General features: G+C 38.5%; 1 protein-coding gene across 3 annotated transcripts in view; it reads right to left on the bottom strand.

Annotated features, from left to right (window-relative positions):
* The window catches only part of LOC141435210 (uncharacterized), a 28,569-nt gene extending 12,545 nt beyond the window's left edge, over positions 1-16,024 (bottom strand). Inside the window, exons 1-5 of one of the 3 annotated variants that reach the window (XM_074097853.1) lie at positions 15,881-16,024; positions 9,084-9,277; positions 7,527-7,866; positions 6,705-6,867; positions 1,753-1,842 (exon numbers count right to left, since the gene is read on the bottom strand). In XM_074097853.1, coding sequence (XP_073953954.1) covers positions 1,753-1,842; positions 6,705-6,867; positions 7,527-7,866; positions 9,084-9,277; positions 15,881-15,947 — 854 coding nt within the window. In that variant the 5' untranslated portion in view covers positions 15,948-16,024. The remainder of the gene's footprint in view (positions 1-1,752; positions 1,843-6,704; positions 6,868-7,526; positions 7,867-9,083; positions 9,278-15,880) is intronic. The other 2 variants (XM_074097862.1, XM_074097870.1) reach the window with 2 other exon arrangements.
* Between the last annotated feature and the right edge of the window lie 379 nt (positions 16,025-16,403).

The raw sequence follows: 16,403 nt of genomic DNA, 5'->3' as shown, positions 1-16,403 counted from the left end.
GTTAACGTAGACTTTTGACATCGAATAACTCCGTAGAAAGAAACTAATGGTACCAAATCAGCAAATCACATGATCCAGGGAGGAAATCTTGATCACTGAATCTAAGAGTACAGTCGAACAAATTGAATCATAACCCAGGGAGGAACCTTTTAATAATCAATTTCAATATGATTTCCTTGGGTTCCACCCTGGGTCATGAATGTCATGATTCAATTTGTTCGACTGTAACCACAATTATGATCAAAGAAGTTAGGTACTATATAGCCAGCAGTGACTTGCATTATTTTTGAAATATTTACTTACTAACGGCTAAAACATATTCTGCTATTGGTGGCGCTTTATTTTTGGTATAGTTTGGCTAATGAAAGCTGAACCCAGCTATTATTTGAGTGGCAACATTATTCAAATGTCATGGGCAAACAGACCAAAGAGTATAAGAAAACAGACACTTGAGCTTGTACTATTAGCTATTATGAGACTTGTTGAGTTTAGTATCTTCGTGTGTTAAAAAATAGTTTTTTGGAAATTTACTTCTGAAAAATGGCTGAAGCAATCAAAAGTGGTATGCAATAGATTATTTTTATTACGATAAGCAAATTCAAACAAAACAAGCAGACAGGGAAGCCTTGTTCAAACAGAAAAAAGTGTTTAGATGCGGTGAACGAGTTAGTAAAATATTTTAATACTAAGTAATATCCCTTTCAGAACTGGTCAATACAATTAATTGTGGTTCCTAAGATTCACTTTTTCACAAAAATATTCGTATTAACCTTTTATGTTCAACATATCGTTTTAAATGATTACTTATTTTCCAATAAGCACGCGATAGACAGAGAAGCCTAAAGTAGGCACGATTCTTATGCCTAATCGTCACTTTTGCACGGCAGAGAAGCTTCTGTACTTGTACTATTACTTATTCTGTGGTGATACCTGGTGATAGCATCTGCAAGTTTTTTTAATTTGCCGCGATTTTGCAGATTCATCTTTCATTAGCCAGACTCTACCCTATTCAGTCAGCCATCTGTTATTATAGTTGCTAATAATTAATCGTACATACAGATGGCCTAAAACTTGCCTGAAATTTGGCGCAACCGTTATTTAACTGTAGTAAAACTGCTAGAAATTTCAGCAGACAAGAGAGCCAAAGTCAGATGTCTCAATAGAGCGTTGAAATGGCCCCACATAGGTATACGAAGTTGTGTCGTAACACTTTTATAACGTCATGGCTTAAACAAACGAGCATTACGGTCCTAGTGGTAAGCGGACACCGATGCACGCGATGGCCATGATTTCGTCTATTCGAATTGCATATACAAAAAAAAACTGCACATCACTGAAAACCAATAGGTCTGAGAGACAACACCGCGTCAGCCATTACAGTCATCCTAGATGTCGATGAGATAGGGTTGAAAACGAGCAACGGTGTCATCCTATGGTAAGTGAGAATCATTAGCCGTGGACACCCGCAATACTAGAGGAATACAGATGCCTTGTTGGCTAAGATAGAATACCAGATAATGCCAGTAATTGTACCTACTGTCTTACTGTCAATACTTGGCGGTAAGATTGGTGAGTAAGAAGACGGTAGCAATCCCTACAGAGTTTACTACATTCACAGAAGTTGAATTAAAAAAATAAATTTGTTGTAAGTAAATTTGAACCGATTAAACGTAGATAAAACTGAATATCCCATGCGTGGTGTAGGGTAGCGGGGAATCACTAAATGATGGGTAAAACTTATTTGAGTATCACCTCTTCTCATCCTCAACGGGATCATTTATTTTCAACCAGCGCAGGTTGGTAGGCAGTAAGGAGACAGGTAATCGGTAGTCCTTATTAGTCCTGTAATTAATATGGCACTTTCTACTGTGTTATAATCGGCGCTTACTACAATAAAGCAACTACGGGTGAACCAAGAAATTATAGGGTGATTGGAAGACCTCTCGGCCTCAGGTCGTGCACGTCGAAGCAAAGTTTGAGCTAGTTTCTAAGATACATAGACATAGCACAATACAAAAATAAGGTTAAGGTACCACCTATTTCGAACAGAAAAGCACGTAACTGTGGTGAGTTAAATTCATATTAAGTACTTCTTGTTTTAAGTATTAGCATAGTTTTTTTTTTACAGATATAGGTGTTTGAAAACCATCGCACTTAAAGTTAAGTAAGTAATGTCATGACCAATTTTTTGTCATATCATCATGTATTTTTGTTAAGGGTACTTAGTAAAGGTCATAATAAACATACTTTTTGTTTTCAATTAATTTTTTCCGTGTTCCAAAAAATATACTAGCACGCAATATTTCACATAATCGATACTTTGTTTTTAGTCGAAACGTTGCACTTGCTTACGTGACAACTTAAGATTGGTTTTTTGGAATCTTTTTGTATTTTTTATTTCAATTCCAAATTTTTACTTTTACGGCCATCCCATAAAATCTAAATTGAAAATACAAACTGAAATATAGATGCACAGAAATACCAGAAAAATAAGACCAGCACTGAGAATCGAACCCAGGTCCTCGGCATTCCGTGCCACGTGCTATACCGTTACACCATTGCTGGACAACGGTACAGACACGAATTTCCCCTATGCACCACATTCAGCTTGTTTGTTTCTTATTTAGCCACTTAAGCAGTGACGCTAGCGACATCTATACCTCATCGAGAAACTTTCGGCACTCCATTGGAACTAACCGCTCACCCGGACAAGAGATATCGTTACTAAGCAATCAAATTAAGATTGTTTTTTTGAATCTTTTTGTATTTTTTATTTCAATTCCAAATTTTTACTTTTACGGACGACCTGGGTTCGATTCCCAGTGCTGGCCTTATTTTTCTGGTATTTCTGTGCATCTATATTTCTCCTCTCTGGTATACATGTAGTGAAATAAGCTAAGTCCGGTAGGAAGCCCGCGTTGCTCTAAGGAAATAAGTTTTTACACAGGCCAAGTAAAAATCAGTCTTATGTCAATGCCATAAAGAATTTGACAGGAAAAACTTTTCTCTATCATTACTATATCTCTATCTTTACTATATCAAATTATTGTACGTACGTGTGCACGAAAAAATCACAAAAAATAATTACCGTTTGGTAATTGATGCTTAACTTAAAATTTATTGCAATATCGTTTCACAGCGCTAAAATCAACTTCTGCTTGGATACTATTTGTGTTTTTATATAATATACACGCTGTATAGCTTTATTTATCCATAAGTCTTTAGTACCACCAAATAATTGTTTGTCCAACCGGATCTGGTCAACATTGGGTGAAGTAATTATTGGGATTACGTTTACTTTCCTGTCGTGCGGCCCGGGGCGAATATTACCTATATTGTGCCCTAGTGCAGGCAAACGTGTTACATAGAATTTAGTAAAATATTGTATCTATTGTTATTTTGTACTGAAAATATTGAATAAATTATCTTATCTTATCTTATCTTATTGTATACTAAACTAACCTATTACGTTTACATACTCGTATATGTTTTGTTTTGTTTGTTGCCGTCGATTATACTTCAGTAAGCTATATTTATCTAAATAAAACCAAAATTAGCAGTCGTAAAATCAAAAATTTCCTCAAAATTTGAGGAAATAACTGCGCATTATAATAAAATAAACAGTATACGCGAACACAATAATTACCTACTCGCAAGAATCGTCATGTCCAAAAAATACTTGCCTAATCTGCTCTATTTTGATCGAACTACTGCGCGCTGTGCACTCCAACTTAATAAAAATTGGGAAAAATGTAAATAAATCAAAATCACTAAGGACAATTTCACATCAATTAGCCTAGTCCCACTAAAGCGAAGCTTGTACTTTAGGTACAGTCAAATGTTCATTAAATGGTTCAAAAATATTAATAGCCGCGACCTTATTGTAAAAGAGATTTACATATTTTCGGGGTGTTAAATATAATTGACTGTACCCTGTTAGATAGTAACATGGATAATTAATATATATGTATATGTATAATCGTTATAAGATCGTAGTAAGTATTACAGGTTAAACCTACGACGATCTATGTCAGTACAGGAGAAAGGCATATTTTGGCGGCAAAATATGTACAATAATGTACGAGTACATCAATGAAACTTTGTTTATAACTTGAATTTAAGTACCTATGTTTGTTCGGGTGGAAAATTTCAACTCAAATTTAGTACAGTCAGCAAAAGAAGCTTGTATAAGATTTTTTTACAAAAACTTATTAGTGAACTGTTTTTAAAACATTCTAGTGAGATACGGAGGCCTTGATGTACGAGTCCGACTCGCACTTGACTGTTTTTTTAAATAAAATCCTACATGTCTTGCAAAATATTAATCCTACGAACTAAGCGTATTAGATATCATTTTCTATGCATTTTTTGAGCTGAATCGAATGAGAACATACATAATAATATATTCATAGGATCAATATTTTGCGAGTTATGAAGGGTGTTTGTCTTGTGTTTGCTGAATACATAGAAAACCAAATATTTTTATTTTTATTCGACCAATTTTGGGTTAAAGCAATAATATAGGCTTCTCAGGATCACTGAGAACAATTAGTATTACCATCACATCCACATTTTGAGAAACTATTGTTGGCAAGTGATTTTTAGACTGTTCTATGTTTTCAAAACCCTTCATATCTCACTAAATATTAATCGTATGAGTATGGTTACGGTCCCATTCGATTCAGCGCAAAAAACTACATGGAAAATAACACCTCACTCGCATAGTTTGATGATTTACATTTTTTAAACGTTGGCGCCGGGCCTTTATCCCCGGGAGAGGGCAGGACGCCTAAATTTTGGTAGGACTCGGCAGATCCTCATTTCTTGTGCCAAGATAAAAGTTATAAACAAAGTTTTATTGATGTACATATTTTGCCGCCAAACTGTCTTATTTAGTCTTATTTTACCTGTGCTATGTCCCCATAATTTAACCTAAGCTGAGACCTTCTGCAAGTCTACCACAGTCTATCATAAGTTAAGCTATAGGGATATACTCGTATGTACGACTGTGCACAAATGCCCAGTTATAAAAAAAAAACTTTTGTTTCATATAATTGCATTTGCATGACACACATATTATTTTAGTACCTAGGTACACGTTGTTGTTGCTTAATTATATTACGTACAATATGGGAAGCTCGTGAGACGTAGACTGAATTGCATAAGGTCTTAACTAGGGTTAGATTAGTGGCCAGCTTCATTAGACCCAAGATGTACTGTTTGTTTATTGATCATCACATCAATCAGACTGTGCAATCATTGTTGTGCAATCTAATAATTATACAAGTATTTTTAATAAGTAGATCTATTTCTGCGTAGTACTAGTCATGTACCATCAGCCAAATATGTGGTCTACCACTCAAAAGTTGATAATCGTTTGCATGCCACAAACCAATATGCCAATAGATGTGTCTGTCAACTTGAAAGTTCGACTTTAGCGACATATTCATGTGATAGGAACTTGTTTAAAAATTGATAGACCACTTATTTGGCTGATGGTACATTTATGCCTTGCCACGATCGACAATCGACAATATCAACAACCGTGATCAATCGATCAGTTGGTCATACATCGGTTAATTGAATACTAAGATTGCTTGCTTGCAACCATAAGGCATAGGTACTGGGTGTGGCCTGTAATATGAGCAAATAATGAGGGCTATCGCGTATGAATTCGCCACTAGAGGCGCTAGTGTAGCGTGAGGTCTCCGAAATGTCAAATCTTATAGTTTTTGGGTGAGCTACGCGGGGTTTATTTATAATTAGAATAAATTTGTGAATATTTTGCAATATCTGAAATTAATTATAGCAAATATGCGTTCCGGGGCAATGAATGTCTGTGTTTTGAGATAGCTTTGTCTTTCGGAAACCTTTGTCCTCCCTTTTTTCCGAACAAAACGGGGACTATGCAACACTGTGGCATGCTCGATATTTTTATGGCACGGTTTTAAGGTGTCTTAAATATGATTTTAATCTAAACTTTGTTTTCACGCCCGTAATAACAGACTTTGAAAGCCATACTTAAAAACCTCACGCTACAGTGCGCCATCTAGTGAGACAAGAAACGATAGCCCTCATTGAAACGAAACGATCATAAGTACTCGTCAAACTGAACAAAATTAGTTCAGCGATTTTTAAAAATAGTTAGTTTTATTTTTTATTTTTATTACACTTAAGTTTATTCGAAGAAGCAATGTAAATCAAAATGCTTAATGATTGTAGCGTGACAGGCGACGTCAGTTGTGTTCTAGGATGGCGTGCATTGATAGCAGTATTTAATTTGTATAAAAAAAGGAAGATTCAGAGACTCCATTATTTTTAAAAGTAGCTGAATTAATGTTGTTCAGTTTGACGAGGAGGCTCTATGTTATAATTTTTTGCTCGTATTATAGGCCACACCCGGTATACCACACGGCGCAATTTTTAGGTGCGAACGACGCGGTTTTCGTTGTACGCGCGTTTATGATGTCGTAAATTTTTGACTGACTTGATTGCAGTGCGTTAATTGCGCGTCTTCTGCGCCGAAAAATACACCGTGTACCTAACACAACTATAGTTATATGCATGTAAAGAATATGATTATTTGTTCCACTCATGTCATGTATGAGTATGCACCTGAGTATTAATTTGAGTATCAATTGACACAGCGATGAACTGAAAGAAAAAGGTGAGTACCTATATAGGTAGTAAATTATAAAACTTACAGCCCCATCCTCAGTTTGTCTATATTTTCGGTCACGAGTGTTTTCTGTCGGCTCAGATTGGGATTTTGTCGAGTTTGGCGCGGCGGCTCTATGACCATAGCCGTCAAAGGTGCCTCACCGGCATTCGTGTTCTGGGACATAACTTCCTCTTCGTCTTCTTCTTCTAAAACAAGATATTGTTTTCTAAAATATGTGCAACAGTGTAGATTTTTTGGCTGAGGGTAGGATTTTTTAAAAACGTAATGAGCTTTAGGCTCTAGCAAATTTTAGTGTCTAGTCTAACGCTCAAAGGTTATTACCTACTTTAATAATATATCATGTAGTTCCTTCCTCAGGTAACTTTATAAGGCGAACATTGGATGCTGGGGACGGCATTTCGAACACAAAAACTTTTTTTTTTACTCAGGATTTCAACGAGTCGAAAAAGGCCACGCTATATACATATAACAAAGAGTACAAAAACCCGTTCCTGATTAAGCGTGTGTAACAGATGATGTGTAGGAGAATGGCACGATCGTTCACCCACGCATTAAAAAAAATGCATTATCCCTACTTAATATTATAAATGGGAAAGTAATTCGCCTGTCTGTCTGTTACGCTTTCACGTCGAAACCACTGAACCGATTTTGATGAAATTTGGTATATAGGTATTTTGAACCCCAAGGATCAACATAGGATACCTTTTATTCCGGTAGAGAGCTCCACCGCGCGATAACCTAGATCAGCGCAGACGAAGTCGCGGGCATAAGCTGTTTACAATAAATATCCAAAATCTATATAGGTAGTTATATCCCAAGAGATAATTATAAAATAAGGACTCACGATGATTCTTAGCATTTAGATCAGGGTCGAAGTATCCTTCATCCAGGGGCGTGAGAGCGAAGATCTTCCCATCGTCGCTGCTCTTCACAGGTTCATCAGGGCGTTTGTTTACTTCTTGCATTTCTAGAAATGGTACTCTAGAGAAATCAGCCTCGTTATGCAATCTAGCTCTTGTTTCGTCTGGCACCTCCGGCACTAATTTATGGCGGTTCCCGGATTTAACTGAATTTTCAAACATACGCTGTAAGTATGGGTCGCGAGCAATCCAACGAGCCAAATCGTCATCGTACGGTCTCATGTGTTCCTCCTCATCCTCCATTTGATTGATACGGTCAATTTCCTGCAATATTAAAAAATCAAAAACACTGCGTTGACCGGATGGTCTGGGTAGACCACGCACCACTGCGTGGGAGTAGACTACCTGATTTTTAAACGAGAGGTTGAGTGTTGAATTCGGACTCAACTTTAAAAAATAACAGTAGGCGTAGGTACCTAGTAGGCGCATCGTAATGCGGCCTACTTGCAAAATAAATGTCTTGATATTTTTAATCATCTCAATCACATGCTTATAAATATTATAGTAACTATGTATGTCTATGTAACTATTCTATGTAGTGTACCCATAATTTTTTCACACTCTTTTGTTATATTGATACAAAACTTGTCAATTATGCATAGATCTGATGACAATCTTGAGCTGATCTGATGATGGAGTATGAAGCTATATAGACGCTGGAACTGCAAGACAAAACAGTATAATTAGCCTCGTCTGAGCTTGTTAGATTACTTAATTTAAAGGTGTATTTTGACTAAAGATGGTATTTAGAGTCTGATGATGGAGCAGTCAGGCCGGTTCTGGAACTCGATCCAAGACAGAACCAAGTAACTTAGACGTGTTTGGGCTTTTTAAAATGGTCATTATAGGGTGTATTTTGACCAAAGGTAGGTAGATGCCATGATCTGATGATGGAACAGTTAGGCAGTTACCATTAAAGCGTGTTTTTAGTTTTTTAAACTACCTGTAATTTACTTCTTTTTTTTGTTTAGATATCACTTATTTTTGTAGTTCATAGTTTTATTTTTCAAACTTATGGTTTTTGCTCGGCATCAGAAAACGGTCATCAGATAATAAAAAAAACGTCGGCACTTGGATATCTCTAATAGTTTCGTGGGGGTACCTATTGAGTTTCACATCAAGACCATTATACACTTCAGATCTTTGAAAATCCATGTTTTGAAGGTTTTGTTGTATGTTTTTTTCTTTATATGAGAGGGGGCCAAATGAGCTGTTTTCTTTAGAGGTGCGCTGAGTGAGGATAGGTTAATGAAGCATTTCTATTGGTTCATGACATGACAAAGACGTTCTAGACAAATGCAGCCTAACAGGAATATCGTAGCACTAAGTACTCCATCTCTCATACCTATATTTTCTTTGTGGATAAAAAGGAGAATGAGCGCCACTGAGATGTCACTTGGACGCTTTCTTGGACGACGTCGCACGTTGGACACGACTTGCAACGTAATGAATGACGAAGGGTAATAATATGTAAGTACTACCTTGTTCAGCCAGTCATGATCAGGTACCGTCCGCTGCGGAGGCGGCGGCATTCTAGGGCTCTCGTCGAACCCCAAGAAGTGGGGGAGCAAGAATCGTGGCAGCAAGTATTCGCGCGCCTCCGGGATTGGCGCCCTCTGCCGATGCGGGCCCCGCGCTACGGGATCCAGGGACAAAACTCGGGCAGGCGTTGGCTCTGTAACAATTGGCGTGATGCATTGAAAGTGATAAGGCTGGGGTTTCTGTTAAATTTCAGCCATAGAACCCTATTATCTTGCTTCCAGTTTGGGTCTTAATACATCCGAATGTGATCTCTAGCTCCAGCCTCTTTCGTCTTAGCGAAAACCGGCCAAGAGCATATCGGACACGCCCAAGATAGGTTTCCATAGCGGTTACGAAGAAATCAAGTAATATTTTTCCAAGGATTATATATTTTGTGGAGAATCTTTCAATTTAGATATATTTAGATATAAATTTAGATATATTTTATACATTCGGCTGCTATTTACTCATAAATCTATTATATTATCTAAATCCTCTATTATGTTCAAGAACCATTGAGTGACCAGCATTAACGAGAACTAGATAGGTATGTCTGCCCCACGAGCTGCTTCCGCTGCGCGCGCGACGACCTGCTGCTGCAGGTGTCGCGGCCCCCCCGGTGCTGTAATGATGTATGAAATCTCATTACGATACAGCCATGTTCCTAACACATAGAATCCAATGTCGTAATATACCTATGGTTTTGAACGCATAATTGAGGATTTACTATATGGGTGTAGATAAAATAATTAAATTAACCATAACCTAACCAACAAAAAGTTGGAAAACCCCCGACTTTGTCACTTCAAAGTTCAATATCTCAAAAACGCCTACACTGATTTTGATGAAACATGTCTAAGATCCATCGCTAAAAAACCTGATTTCAAATTAAAAAACCTCATTCAAATCGGTCCACCCGTTTAAGAGCTACGGTGCCACAAACAGACACACATAGCGGTCAACCTTATAACACCCCTCTTTTTGCGTCGGGGGTTAAAAAATATAACTTACTTCGTTGAGAGTTTTCAGAAGGACCTATCTGTTGTCGTAACGTAAAAAGCGACTAAGGGACCTGATGTTGGAGTGGGCAGCAGCGCTTTCTATTGCCAACTACGAACTGCGGTAAGGCAAGGGAAACGGCTTGGAAACAGCCACGCTATTTTAACAAGAAAGTCGTCGTGAAGGTTCACAGCTGAACTAAATCGACAAGCACGACCCGCCGTCGCTAAATTAATTTTATTGGAATAATAACGTTAATTGTTGAATTGGAATATAATAAACTCACAATTTTGTGAATATACATATGTGTCTATACACATAATGCACCTTTTAAAATTAATAAACTGAAATAATTCGAAATTCTATTATTTTAAAATTCAACCAGATTGTCTTAATTATATTTAAAGTTAATTTAGGAACTATCTCGAAACTGTGCATATTTCGAATTGTTTCAGTTTATTTAAAGTTAATTTAGGAACTGTGAATATTTCGAATTGTTTCAGTTTCATTTTAAAGGTGCACTTATTAAGCCCAAATAGCTAAATATTCTTTATGATAATAATTTTAGGTTGCACCATGTAAAAATAACAATCGTGGCTGAGGGAGGGCTGGGCAAACACATATTTACTGCCAGCGTGCATTTATATACTTACCTACTTGTCAAAGTGTAGCTTTTGCTTTAGGTAGATATACGTAGCTACTTAGTTTACGTGTCTGTTGACTGACCTAGTTTCTCCCCGGTGCAAGCTTTAGCAACAGTTGGACCTAGTTTATTTAAATCAATCCTTTGTTCGTACAGTCACGTCTAAAATATGTATACAAAAACAAGGTTGCATAAATATGTAGTCATACATTGTATCAAAATATTTATCTATTACTGACACAAAAATTGTATTCATTAAACTTTTTCAGTATTATGTAATCACAAAATGCTTCAGAAAGTTGCATACTTAAATAAATTCCATTTAAATGTATCCACCTCGTAGGCAAAAATAAGTATACATGAATGGGTTCCATATACATATAACCACACCAATTTGGCAAATATTTGTATACGCGTTTGATTCATAAATATGTAAACACGATTTGATATTTTGATTCGTTTTGAAGAATTACTGTTTCTCTTTCGTAACCTGCATGCGGAAGGGACATACATACTACGAATCCATACTCCATTAAAATAATATTATATACTGGTGACCCGTTCCGGCACAACACGGTTACGGTATACATAGACACCGTGAATCACACTATTTATTTGTGAAAACCGCATCAAAATCCGTTGCGTAGTTTGAAAGATATAAGCGTACAGACAATAAAAGCGACTTTGTTTTATACTATGGAGTGATGAATTGAAAGTAACTCTGTCTGTTCCGGTATCACGTCGAAACCGACTGGTTTCGACTGCCAAGGGGCTGAACATAGGGTACTTGGTTTTTAAAAAGCAACCCTTAAGGGGAGAAAATGGGGGATGAACTGACTGGAGTGAGCTGGATGAAATTTGGTATGGATATATTTAATTTTTTATACACCATCAAGATCACCAAATACTTGGAAACGTCCAGAGTGGTCATTAATATCGACTAAGCCAAAGCGATCAAGTTGTTCGGGTCATCCACTGAGGACAGATCCACTGAAGCATCTATAATTTGCAATCTTTAATCATTGCAGCTTCTGAATGCGGGCGTATCTCTCACTCATCGTACGAAACACAGTAGCAGGACTAGCCAGCTCCTGCTTCACGTCGATATTCTGTGAGAGTGTGGTACTAAGCTTCGTACTGCAAAGCTACAGTGCGGCTTAACAATTAACAATATAATTAAAATAAAAACAAAAAAATGCTTAGTGCAGAGAATGACCCTAAACTGAAATACTCAATATTTACAAGTCAATTCAATCTAAGGACTGTCACGTCATAGAATAATCGTGACGTATGTGACAATGCACTGTTTCGAATTGTCTCAGTTAAATATAAACTTAATTCTATGCCAGTCCAAGGTTTGTTGTTGCAGTCTTACATATTTATGAATCAAACGGCGTATACAAATATTTGCAACCAGTATGGAGGTGGATACCAACTTTCTGAAGCATTTTGTGATTACATAATACTCCTTTTTTGGTGTCAGTAATAGATACATATTTACGTGTATACATACTTTTACACTGTACAAACAAATTATATATACAGAAGTAGGTATGTATGTAATAGTAATAATAACATTCAATTAAGTATTTAAAACACTAGCTATAGCCTAACTCAGAAAATAACTCGCCCTGCATCTTTCCCAGCTCAATGGTAGGTAGAGGTAGATACCGTATAGTATACCCATCACGCGTTGCTCCGTCTCCGTTGAACGGTGACGGTGATGCAAACTTTGCACAAATAACCTAACCAACAAAAAGTTGGAAACCCCCCGACTTTGTGACTTCAAAGTTCAATATCCCAAGAACGGCTGAACCGATTTTGATGAAACGTCTAAGAACCATCGCTAGAAAATCTGTTTCAAATTAAAAAAAACCGCATTCAAATCGGTCCACCCGTTTAAGAGCTAGCCGATTTGGCTCAGAAGTTCTCATACGAGCAAAGTGGACGTTAAGCTCAACGAAACCATGCGCTGCATCTCTGGCACAACTAAAACTACACCCGTCCACTGAATGCCGACGTTGAGCCACATAGCTCCGCCGTCACTCCGCCGAAGCCAGGCCCTGAAGAAGGAAGCCGCAAAAATCACCAGTAACCCAGCGATGCCGGCTCACGATGAATTTTTCCATCCGCCCCCACAGCGGTTGAAGTCTCGAGCCCCCCCGTGTATCGCAGCCCAAAGCCTTGACACGTTTGACCTTGTGGATAGCTGGAAAAAATAATGGGCTGGACACAGCAGGAAGAAGTGCTCGGAACATTGATCCGACCGCCAAACCAACGGGATTCGACCTTCCCCTAAATCTTTGGTGCCGCCTTAACAGGCGGAGAACTGGGCACGGCCGCTGCAACTATCACCTGCGCAAGTGGGGGTGGACGGAGTCTCCACTCTGTGAGTGCGGGGAAGAGGAACAGACAATGGAACACATCATCATGCGCTGCCTCTTACACTCCTTTCCTGGACCCGCCGAAGACTTGGATGCACTAACGCCTCATGCAGTCGCGTGGCTTAGTAGTTTAAGTGTTTTGCTCTAATGCCTATATTTGTAATATGCCTTACGATTAAATAAATAAGAGCTACGGTGCCACAGACAGACAGACAGACATACAGACACACATAACACCCCTCTCTTTGCGTCGGGGATTAAAAATGACTCGGAGCGAGAGTCCAAATCGCGCTCTCGCAAACCCCACCCAAAATATGCCTCGGTGCTTCAACACCCAGTCGTTTCTACCGCAAGCGTAACAAAGTATAGTTCGAGAAAGCGGCATAATTCTCGTGCTTCCTAAGAGCCGCCCCCTCCGCCGATCTCATGGTGCGACCCAGGTGGTGGTTTCTTAAGGGGCTACCCGAGGTTTTCATCGATTTTTGACAAGTTTTGAATCGTAGCTCCTACTTTTGCACTACAGATAGAATTATAAGTAAAAAGGCTATTGGTTCTCCAACCTTTTATCTCCAACTTTGTCTACCGGATTATGAAAAAAAAAAACTTAATTTTGTATGATTTTTTGCAAACATTGTCTGAAAAAAAAACACTTATTTCGTATCTCTATAGACGTGAAAGATCTAATATATACGAAATCTACATATTTGGGTTCGTCTTTGACGTCTCTAAAAACTGGTCGAGGGTTTTCATTTGAAACTAATTAACATAAAATTTATGGCCCAGTTTTTTGGCCTAAGAGGGAATTTTACGATCTTGACATTCTACTACCTGGTCATTCTACATCGACTTCGACGTAAGACGCCGGAGGGAAATTGTTCAACTTTCATGCCAAATATCTCGAGAACAATGAAATTTGAAGTAAATATGGGATACTATATTGCTTAAAGCCATTGATGTTAATATAATAAGCTCTACAAAAATCATTAGAAAACTAAGGAATTCAGATCGAAGGTCATTGGGGCATGGGACCCCTTTAAAGAAGGCAGTTTTCATTCTGCCCTGGCACCAGGATCAAACCATCATATCTTTTTCCCATTCGACTGACTGAGGCCAAGAGGCTCCAAAACGCAATGGATCACGGTTATGTCGTTGAGGCCGTAATAACGCGGGAATCTCCCCGCTCAACGATAAAAACTCAAGGCGTGGTGACCATTGTTCTCCACTATAGCGCCGTAAATGTATAATTGAGGTTCACATACATCGCCAAAATTCCAACAACTCCGCGGGACTTATCACGCTAACACACACGAGTAATATCTACCTCGACGTGGTCACGAGTAGACTGAAGTGTGGGGTGTCAAGTCTGCCTAGCAGCGCGAATTCTTCGAACTACCCGCACTTGATCACTAATTTTTTATTTGTCACCCCATCACACCGACACACAACACTAACAACGTCCGATCGTCCCTCCGAACATTCATCCCGATGCCGACACTTATTAATAACAGGATTCCACGAAGATGAAAGCTTATATCCATCGTCCCGGTTGAAATTTTTATGCTTTTTAATTTCAACCTTCACGTAACATTTTAATTTCAATGATCCAATCCAATCAAATAATGATCTGAAGGCAGTTTACGAATGAAATGGTTGAAATACTTACACTTCTGAATAGTAGAGACCAGTAGTTTATCCCTTGCTGTTGTTATTAGACCAACTTCAATAAAAAATTGTTATTTGCAATCCCAATAAAGTATCTCGAAGTGCCTCAAAAGAAAAAAAATCATCGAACCCCTATGGGATGCCCCGTGTCTGTCTGGATTCCTGTTAAGATTATTAAATAAATTACTATAGTAAATTTTACTCGAAAGCATGTAGAGTGGTAAATTAGTTGATATTAATATCATTTATTAATACAAGTTGAAGTTGAAAAATATTTTTCTATATTACCTATGTTGCACCGTTAATTTAGAATCCATACTAATATTATAAATGCGAAAGTGTGTGCTTTTGTATGTTTGTCCGTTTTTCACGTCACGTTTTGGCATAGAGATAGTTTATGGGCCAGAGAGTGATATAGGCTACTTTTATCCCTCAAAAATGCACAGTTCCCGTGGGATCTGCGCGCCATAACCAAATTCCACCCGGGTGAAGCCGCGGGCAAAAGCTAGTATGTGTTATTAATAATCAGGTTATTTTACCACTTGTCAGTGGCGTGGCGCTGTAATAATTCGATTCCTGTTAAATTGCCTAAATGTTTGCCGTGACGTCATTGATGACAAGTATGGTAAAGGTTTGTAGGTACACTAACCAAGAGCATCTGAAGATATACCTAACTTCATATTGACTCCACGCCACTGTCTCGTATACCTACACGAGTGGGAGGGCCATACACTTGAAACACAAATCAGTAATATATAGTACCTATACTTGTAGATACATAATGCATAGTGATGTATCATGAACATATCAAACAGTTAAACGGAAAGAAAGCGTAACAGGTGTCAGCTGATGATGAAGCCACTATTTCCATTGTCATTTTCAGAAAAAAAACTGTGCACCATTTACGACAACCCGACAAACAGAAATAATAATAAGCACGAACTCACAGACAAATTAAATTCGCAACGCAACATGGTGTTGACACGGGAAACTCGTTATCAACGACGATAAGGATAAGTGAGGGTGTTTTCGAATTGTGGCGTTTTTGGATTTGGATGTGAGTGGGTACCTGGGGGCCGGGCGAGGGCGCACGCCGCTGTGGCCGTGAGCAGGGCCAGCACGAGCACCGTCTGCATCCCGTGGTCTGCCGCTCTGCCACCCTCAGCGAGCGTTGACGTGCTCTCTGTTTACCGTACCCGCCGCGGCCGCACGCTCGCGCACACTCGCGCGCCGATCGATACTCCGCCCACATCCACCTAATGGCTCCAAACACGAAACGGCTTATACACCCGACTGCGCTAGCTCTAATTCGTATACGTTTTACACCCGATACAGTTCTGCGTTGGCCCTTTCGGCTCTACCTGACCGGAGTTTGTGCACAGGTCTCTGTGAGCTCCTGAATACGTAAACGTAGCTTGTGTGAAATAAGATCCCTTTTCTGTTGCATGCCTTTCATTAACAGGAATCTTTGAAAGATATATCTAACTATAAAGGTGACGACATGTCCATTGAAAACTATATCGCTAGGCACAGGTGCTGGAAGATTACGGATTTTAATTTGGTACTGAGTAGACGCGTATTTCAGCTACATC

This window comes from Choristoneura fumiferana, chromosome Z (genome assembly GCF_025370935.1).
Source record: "Choristoneura fumiferana chromosome Z, NRCan_CFum_1, whole genome shotgun sequence".
NCBI classification, from domain to species: Eukaryota; Metazoa; Arthropoda; class Insecta; order Lepidoptera; family Tortricidae; genus Choristoneura; species Choristoneura fumiferana.
Note: the sequence above shows the minus strand (reverse complement) of the source record. Positions and strands in the feature narration are given on the sequence as shown.